General features: G+C 41.5%; 1 protein-coding gene across 18 annotated transcripts in view; it reads left to right on the plus strand.

The window, feature by feature from the left end:
- Nucleotides 1-9,796, plus strand: part of B4 (imaginal disc development protein B4) — a 55,317-nt gene extending 45,521 nt beyond the window's left edge. For 16 of the 18 annotated variants that reach the window (XM_089466042.1, XM_089466035.1, XM_089466043.1 and 13 more), the window contains exons 4-7: nucleotides 281-797; nucleotides 3,354-3,739; nucleotides 3,800-4,193; nucleotides 6,450-9,796. In XM_089466042.1, the coding sequence (XP_089322168.1) occupies nucleotides 572-797; nucleotides 3,354-3,739; nucleotides 3,800-4,193; nucleotides 6,450-8,755 (3,312 nt within the window). In that variant the 5' untranslated portion in view covers nucleotides 281-571 and the 3' untranslated portion in view covers nucleotides 8,756-9,796. Of the gene's footprint in view, nucleotides 1-280; nucleotides 798-827; nucleotides 1,752-3,353; nucleotides 3,740-3,799; nucleotides 4,194-6,449 lie in introns of those variants that run through there. The other 2 variants (XM_018002143.2, XM_089466050.1) reach the window with 2 other exon arrangements.

Here is a 9,796-nt window from a genome sequence, read left to right on the forward strand (position 1 = left end):
ACAACACGTACACACATATGTATGTATGTATGTATATATGTATATACACACAGCGCATACACATGTATATAAATACATTTATACATATACGCATATATACTGGTAGCACACACAACTCGTTCGCTTGCTCGCCAGCTCACTCGCTCTCTCATTCATTATCAACATCTTTTTATTCACTTTTGTGCTTTGCACATTTCGACATTGTTGTTTTTGTTATTTATTTGAGCGCTCACTTATGTAAACTTTTCTCTCAATTTTTTCTCTCAATGACTCGTTACAGAAGCAGCAACAGCAACAGCAGCAGCAGCAGCGACAGCAAGAGTCTGCTGTGAGCGTGGTGGGCGATCTGCAGTTACGTTACTCAGCTTTGCGTCAGTAAGCTTTCGACAGTTGACAACGCGAGACGTGTTAACGCGTACGGTAGTAGATAACCGACGGCAACGCGTCGCTGCTGTCGGCGCAGTCGACGTAAACGCTAACAATAATTGAGGAATTATACGTTGCATCGACAAAAAAAAAAAAAAAAAAAAAAACAATAATAATAAACACACACACACAAACAGAAGCTAAAATGCAACGCACTAATATTGAATTCGAGCGTCAACGTCATCTGGCCAATTGGCTTGTGAAAAGCAGTCCGCACATGGCAGCTGCTGCAGCAGCGGGCGCAGCGCCACCCACGGCAGGAGTGGGCACTGGAGCTGCTACAGCGGTTGGCGCAGCTGCTGTTGGCGGAGGAAGTGTGGCAGCTGTAGTGCAAGGGGTGCCCGGTAATGGCTCTTCAGTTGCTTGTAACGGTAAGTGAAGAAACAGGGGAAGCTTTTTTTTTTCGGTGTGGGAATTGAAAAGATTTACCTATACATTCATAAATACATTCACGATACATTTGTATGTATATGTGCAAGTAGTGCATACAATCGAAATAAATGCAAGGCAAGGCACGCGCTATAAGCAAAGAGTACAGTGAGTCCGTGATTGAGAGAGAGAGAATAAGGGAGCGAACGTGAATGAGAGCAAGCGCAAGAGAGTTTATGGCTTTAGTAGATTTGTTTGATTATGCCTTTCTGGCTGTAGTTGTTGCTTTTACTGCTGCATGCATATTCTGTTCTCTGTTGCTTCTGCTTCTGCTTCGGCTTGAATAGCGCGCGCGCTGTTCGCTTCGCGTAATTTCACAAAACGTGACGACAACGCAGCGCACGCCTCGTCCGCTTCGTTCACCGCTTGTCTCTCGCCCACCACTGTCGTCTGACGGGCGAGCACTTGGCACAGTTGCTGTGTTTGTTGCAAATTGCAATTGATATTTCACAAAAGATAAGCGCAATTGCAAAACGTTTACTTTTTCTCTTTCTTCTGCTTCTGCTTTTGCTACTTCTTACTCTTTCACTGTTATATTGTACAATAATATCGCCGTGGTTTTGCCTTGCTTGCAGTCTACAATCAGCTGCGAATTCATGAGTATGTGTGTGTGAGTGTATTTACAAAGCAATAATGCACAAAAAAAAAACAAAAAACAAAAAAAAAAAATAAAAATTAAGTCAAATGTGCGCAATTAAAGTGAGTAATCGCTTCACCGACCTATAAAGCAACAACAACAGCAGAAGTAGCAGTTGCGAATCAGCATCATACAATGGGCGGCAATCGAACAATAAGGAATCAAAATCAAGATATTAAGTTTAATTGAGCTTTTAATTTTATAGATGATCAAATCGTGATCATATATGTGCACAATAGCTGTTTCTATGTTCAGTCAGGTAATACCAGTTGCTTCGAAAAATTATAAGTCTACGTATATTACGCGAATTTGTCCGGCTCCTAAATCTGATAAGTCAAGTTAAGCCTATTTACTTATTATTTACTCTCGATTTTAAAGGTGAATGATCGATCACCTTAACAACACAAAACTCGAAACCCAATAATGAATATTTAATATGCAATATTTGTCTTTGCTTTAATGTATAAATTAAATAAATTAACATATTTTGTACTCGGCTTACGCATAGACTGGAATATCGGGTTTTATTGTAGAAAGTTCGTTCATCGCGGCAGCAATGAATGGATTTGGATTTGACTGATATTCAATTAAAATTCAAATCAGAACAATTTAATTATTATAATGTACTTAAAAACACACAACACCGTTAAGTGTGTAATAAAAACCTACAAATTGTAATATCATTGCTGATAAAATGCAATTTTGTATATAATTGTAAATTAGTAGCTTAATATAAATATTCATTTTATTAATCATTATTATTAATATTCATATAGATATCACTTTCTATAGATTTATATTGTTAATAAACCTAAAGTAAAACCAGTCGAAACCTAAAATATATATACTAAATATATATACTAAATATAATAAATTGCTTAAATGTTGAAATATATATATACATATATATGTCTATTTGTTTTTAAAGAAAATACTAATTTAAAAATATGTCAATATTTTTAAAGACAAGATGTACAAGGATGTTTAGTTTGACATTTAATTAAGAGCTGTCAAAAACGTTTGTTTCCATTTTGCGCTCTTCTTAACCACTGTGCAAATACTTGGGCTAAAAAACTGTAAAACTTTTCAGCGCTTGGCAACAGTTTAAAATTTCACTGCAATTGCATTTGATTGTGCGTTTGTGTGTGTAAGTTTGTTGTGTGGGATTTTCCCCAATGCAGGGCGGCGACAATTAGATTTATAAATGTATACATGCTTGTACATACAGACATATATACATAGATATAAACGAGAATATATATAGATTATTAGCTCACTAATGCACTGTGTGGTTGGGCTACCTGTTTCTAAAGCTAATACCCTTGCCCAGAAGGTATGCGAGCTATGCTATTAAGTGTGATACAAATGGTATTTATTTATAAATATATATGCATGTATATATGTATATTTGCATGTTTGCATGCATATATTGACTCGGAATCTAATTCGGATATCCGAATAAGTCAGTTATTCAAATCGGATCTCAATAAGAATATATGTATGGATATGCCTGAATTGTAAATATATTTAATTAACGTTTTAAATTTATTTTAAAAAAGGTTTATTATATGCATTTAAGTATATATAAATGTGAATGTTATTGATGCTCAAGTTTAGTATGTTCTTTACTTACTTGAATAACTTATTGGCTTGAGCTGGATAGCGATAGTTCATTGTGTGTATCCTATTGTTATCATAGATGTAAGCGAACACAAAATGAATTAACATAGATATATAACATTACCTTAGCGAGGGTATTTTATCTTCGACTGGCCAATATACATTTGATTCTTTCCGTTTGTGTTTATTTGATATACTGATTTTTATTTATTTATTTATTTATTTTTTTTTTGTATTTCAGGTGCCCCACCTGGCGTGCATCACGGCCACAAGCCAGCAGCGTTTGCTGTCGCTGCTGCTGTCGAGGCACGGAACCCGAAGCTGCGTCGCTTCAACTCCCACGACACCAGCTCCAATATGTTCTCTGTAGCAGATTTCGAAAATGCGCGACTGGCGCGTCGTAACGAGATTGAGTTGAAGCAGCGGCTGGCACGCAGGCAGCGCAACAGCGCTAATAGCAGCTACGGCTTGGCGAACAACAGCTCCAACAACAACAATATCAACAATGCAGGTGTCTATATGGCCAGCAGCACCGCGGGCTACAGCGGCTTCTGTGGGGGCCTCAATGGGAGCGGCGACTACTCCACTGGCGACAGTCAAAACTCCAAGTGCAGCAGCAGCAGTGAGGCAAGCGCCAAGATCTCAGTTAATCCCTAGTCAAGTTCGTCTAATCAAGTATTCCTTTAGCAGGACCCACTGCCCGCTGATGTGTTCCTAGAGCGGTACCCGTTGCCGCGCGTGGTGCGCATCTTGTACAGCAGCAAGAGCTCCAACGAGACTCTGCAGTCCAGCTCATCTAATGGCTCCTCAACAGCTGCATCGAGCAACTCCTCGACAGGCGTGAAGCAGCAGTCGCAGTCGCAGTCGCAGTCGCAGTCGCAGTTGCAGTTGCAGTCTCACTCGCAACAGCAAGTGAACGAGCCTGTCACCACTTCATCCTCTAGCGCCGGCAGCTGCCCCCAGCCTGGCCACGACGAGCTCTTTCTTCTCTATAGGCTTGTGCGTCATCGTATTATCTATCATGGACACAATGCCAAGACGCAGCGTAAGAAGTGGGTACTAATACCCCAGGAGTTTCCAGGTGAGTCAAGGGAAGATCTCTCCCCCTCTCCCTCCCGCTCCAGCGCCCTCTCATTAGTTGAGTTTAAATATATGCGTGACTATATTATTCATTAGCCATGATTCATACTGGCAGGCAGGCAGGCAGGCGGTGAGTGACAAATTGAGAAAACACGACTGATTTAGCTAATAATAGACTTTAATTTATTCGGATAAATTTTAGAGGACTTGCAATCGCATGCAACAATACGAAAATTACTAAAGTGGCACAAAAATGACCCCATTTAAAATTCTCAATTATTGTGTGTAAAGATATAAACATCTTGAAAAGTACTGTATGCTGTTCCAGTCACAGTCACAGTCTCCGTCACAGTCACAATCACAGACACAGTCACAGTCACCATCACAGTCACTGTCACGGTCTCCGTCACAGTCACAATCACAGTCACAGTCACAGTCACAGTCACAGTCACAGTCACAGTCACAGTCACAGTCACAGTCACAGTAACCGTCACAGTCACCGTCACAGTTACAGTTACAGTCACAGTCACAATCACAGTCACAGTCACCGTAACCGTCACAGTCACCGTCACAGTCATAGTCACAATTACAGTTACAGTTACAGTTACAGTTACAGTTACAGTTACAGTTACAGTTACAGTTACAGTTACAGTTACAGTTACAGTTAGAGTTAGAGTTAGAGTTAGAGTTAGAGTTGCAGTTACAGTTACAGTTACAGTTAAAGTTTAAGTCACACTTTTAAAATGTCGAAATCAGTTCACAAACTAAAGTTTCTACTATAAAAAGTCATAGAATTTAAAGAATATAAATAGAAAAATCATAATAAAATATGAACCGAACAAAAAGAATTTAGTTTAGTTTTTAGCTCTACAATTAGAGGTAGTCGATTTAACTTATTCATAGTTTGATTTATTATCAGCTCAAAGTCGTATACAGATGATTTGATGTTTGCCTGCATTGCCACTATTTTATTTTGTAATTTGTGAATTTCTTTCTTTTTTTTTGCTCGAGGTAATTACGTAGCTGTGATACATTCTCATGACTAATCCACGCAATGATAAAGTTGGCTAATATTTGTATTTAGTGAGCTATTCAAGCTTTTAGTGGCCCAGAGTGCATTGATTTAGAGTTGGGTTACGGTTCGCTTTAGCTTATATGCGTGACAGGCTGTCTGTCGGACGGAGACAGTGGGACACACTCTGCTTCGGAGTTGCACTAGAATATAATCAAAGCAATTGCTCATCGGGGTATTATGTAAGCGTAGCGACTGCCTCTGCCTCTGGCTCAGTCACTGTCACTGCGACAGCAATCCAACCCATTGTTGTCGAGTTCGTGTGACTTTTCACAGCCGAACTCAACAAAAAAGGCGAATCCAATGCAATGGGCAAAATCGTAATCTCCCAATTGCGTAATACTCTACGGCGCACAGCTAAAAATGAAAAATAATAAAAAACGAGTGTCTAATTAGATATTGCAGTGGCTCTGAATCTGGGTAATTGTCAACAACTGTAAAGCGATTAGAAGAATTTTGTAAAATGTATACTAAACTTAATTTCTAAAAACCTCTGTAAATCCAAACAAAATTAGCTATATGATATGATATACGATATTCTTACATAAAATGATTGGATAAAGGTTGGAAAATCTAATGAAAAATTAAATGGGAATAGCGTCGATTTTGTGACATGATAATTATATTATTTATATCTATAAACGAATTCGCTAATCAATTATAACTAGACATTCTTTAAATATGTTGATGAATGTGTGATATATGGTATTTTTAGTAGAGAACTGAGTATTAATATTTGAAGCTGACAGCCATCAAAGACGGGTCCTATAAATAGTTATTCATAGTTATTTTAAGCAGAATATAAGAGCCCATATTCAGCTTTAAATAACTGTGCCATTTGTAAGACCTGTCCATCACAGTTTAAACAGTCCATCACGCCTAATGATCGCTCCCTCCCTAGAGCACTATCGATTCATTTGAATGCTATAGCGTATATAAAACTGAATGATTTAGTAACAATAGGTCTAAGCCCTCTCGTCAGACTCAATTGAGCCATGTAGGCTTGACTGGGTTTGTTCTCCCCTGGAAACTCCAGTATCTTTAGGTTGTCATAACCTACATATCAATGTGTATATGACAGCTGTTTAAGGTAAATGCATGGTAGATTCTTCATTATTAAACACTTTATTACACATTGTATATAAAATGAAGCAAATCGACTTTAATTTCTCTAATATCTTACAGGGTATTTCTCGCTGCTAAACGAAAAGGGACTGCCGACTGCCACGCAGTATGTTTCGCTAATGCAGCTGGTGCGTGAGCGCGTCTACAAGTTTGCGTCGGTGGACAATATGCCCGCCTTCACGGAGTCCTCTCCGCCCGGCGGTGCTAACGGGGCGACCAGTCCCACCCACGAGGGTTGCCTGCCCAGCATGAAGCAGAGGCCGCAGTACGTGAAGACGACTGCGAGGGGAGGGCAGGTGTTCAAGCTGCTCGCTGTCTTTGAGGACGGAAAGCAGGAGCATCATGGAATGCAGCAGCACCATCATCATTCGAATGCTCTGAACAGCATTTCCAAGTCGAATTTAATAGCTGGCCGGGACAAGGAGAAGGGCCGCTATGCGCAGCTGCTGAACGAGCAGAGGCAAGTGATGTATGTGCCACTGGCAACCAAAGGGAAGTTCTACGAGATCGAGCCGGGCATTCCGCAGCTGCTCCAAAAGATGGGCGACACGCAGCGTAAGCTGAATCCGGAGTGTGTATATCGACTAGGCGCCTTGGTGGCAGCGGCCAAGCAGTTGCCTTTAACGCTGCGCTACATCTCGGGGCCCGCGGGCGCTGAGATACCCGAACAGCTGTGCATAAGCCGAGTGAGTCGGGAGGATGTCATCATTGGCTGCCCGCTGGACGAGCTGGACGGACATGGCCAGGTGCAGCCGCAGCAGCAGCTGCAGCAGCACCAGCACCAGCAGCAGCTTCAATTGCGCAAACTCTATGTCAGCCGGGAGATGCAGCTAACCAAGTGTCTACTTGGCTTCGATACGGAACAGCGAATGCTGGCCAATGCCCAGGTGCAAAACATGCTCAAGTTTTGTCAATTCAATTGCGATCAGTTTCTGAAGCTGGTGGAGATTGAGCTAATGCAGCCCAACGAGCGCTCAGGCAGCAAAACGCGCGAGGGTCTCAAGATATTGAAGCCTTTGCATCTGCCCAAGTTGCTGCGCCGCGAGAAGAGCAGCATGGCGGCCACGGCGGCTCATGAGAAGGAGGACTCCATCATTTTTCTGAGCAAAACGGACTTGGAGCAACTGGAGGCTAAGGAGGTGGCCGCAGCAGCTGCTGCAGCTAGCGAGGCATCCACTCAGATCACACCAAATCGTATTACAGAGCGCATGAAGGTCTTTCAGTCCACCAAAAAGAAATGGTTTCGCAAGCAGGAGCACCAGCAGCAACAGCAGCTGGATAAGTCCCAGACGGAGCTGCAGCTGGATGCGCAGGCCAAGCGCTTGAGCATGGAACGCTATACGGATATGTCCAAGCTGTTGCAGGAGCGCTTTGGCAATGAGGAAGCAGTGGCTGCTTCAGCTGACACGCAATCGCTGCACAGCGAAACGGAGACTACAACCTTAAGCAATAGCATGGAGCGCAACTCAATGCCCAAATCTCTGGACACGCTGCTGCAGAAATCCATGTCCCTGCAGGACATTGAGCTGTTGAATGGGCAACGCGGTCAGCAACGACCTGATCTTCTCGCAGCGCACGCGGACGCCATCAGCGAGGCTGGCAATGAGCTGGAGGATGTGGAGAATCAGACGCCGCCGCCGCAATCCTTCATCACCGAGAAGCTCTACAATGAGTTCCATGTGAAGACACGGCAGTACAGCAAGTCCTCCAGCAGCTTGCATCAGCTGCGACACTTTTCGCTGCCTCAAAAGATGCAGCTGCACGAATCGGAGCCCGAGAAGCGCAACCAGACGCAGTTCCGTGCCCAGCAACAGCTCCAGCTGGCCAAGGAGCCCGTCACAGGACGCCGTGCAGCTGGCGGCGTTTCCTTGCTGGGCGGCTTAGTTGCCCTCTCGCCTGCAGCGCTTGTTTCACCGACATCGCTGGTGGAAGACGATCTGCCCTACTCTAGTGTACGTGATTCTCTGGTCATGTCCAGCCTGGAGAGCGCGGAGCAGCAGAGGGAGCCAGTGCCCATTTTGCCTGCCGCTGTGGATTACGCCAAGGAGAATATCTATGCTGAGATCTGCGCATCGCACACCTGCGATGGCTTCTCGGCCACTACGCAGCTGACGCAGCTGCCATCGCATCACGACGATAAAGGGGAGGACAGAGATGATGCAGTGGATGATGATGGAGATTACGCTTCGCTCAAATATCTGCCGAATGGATCGCAGTCTGTCAGTCGGGTGGAGATTAACTGCCCCACAGCCAACACCTCGATTAGCTACCACACCGTCTACCTAGGCGAAGAGCCACTCGGAGAGCAGCATGTGACCACCGTGGAACTAGCTGGAGAGGATAACATATACAATACGCTCAAATGATGATTCTTGTGATTTCGGAGGCAACGGCTAGCCGGCGCCCAGGGGTTATTCTGAATGTGAAAGGACAATGCGAATTCTATAATATATATAGAAGCATACATGTATTTATTTATATGTAGTAGTCTACATATAAATATATTTATGTATGTATATGTATCTATTTTATTTAAAATAACTCGTTAAGCGAACAAAACTGAGAAGTAGTATGTATACACATATATCATTATTGTATATAAACAAAACATGTGGAGCAAACGCTCTGCAGTGCAGGCAACATTAGAAAGACCCATATAGGAAATAGGTGTATAATTACCCGAATAGGACAGCAAAGTATTTTCAAGATAAACAGAATGGTATTGTTTCAAACAACACACAAAAAACAAATACTGGAATGTGCAAAAAAAAAAAAAAAAACAAAACAAAACAAAAATCGAAAATGTCTTAGTGAAGGCAAATAATGAAAAAATAAGAGAAGAGTCAATTTGTGGAAAGTCTTTATATTTTTAATGATTTTCTAAATCGACTCTTTAAAATATTTTGTTTGGAATAATTGAAAGGAATTCAATATTTTGTAACTACAAAGCTCACGAAACTGAAATTGTAATTAAACATAGCTTATAATTTCCGAAAGTTTCTAGTTGAATGTAAAAGCTTTATAAATTTCATTTTATTTAAATTTCTCTTTTAAATGCAATTGAATTTATTGATATTCAAAAAAGAATTTTGAAAATACCAAAAAAAATTTAAAAAAAAATAGTTTTGGTTTATTTTTCTTGATTCATTTCAGAATAATTGTCAAATACCTATATATATATATAATTCTTAAAGTTTTGCTAGTACTGAATTCCTTTCATTGATTCTTATGGGTTTGATCCATCGTTATGTATTATTGAGTAGACTGTAGTTGTAATCGAGAAACCTGTCATTAAATTAAGGAAGGTTTTTCCCTGCTTTATAAGCAGCCACGCCCCACCCCGCCCGCTCCACATACTAAATCTAAAATACACAAAAAAAAAAAAAAAAAAAAAAAAACAAACAAAA

This window comes from Drosophila arizonae, chromosome 3 (assembly GCF_054131065.1).
Source record: "Drosophila arizonae isolate 15081-1271.41 chromosome 3, UAZ_ARI_1.0, whole genome shotgun sequence".
Lineage (NCBI taxonomy): Eukaryota > Metazoa > Arthropoda > Insecta > Diptera > Drosophilidae > Drosophila > Drosophila arizonae.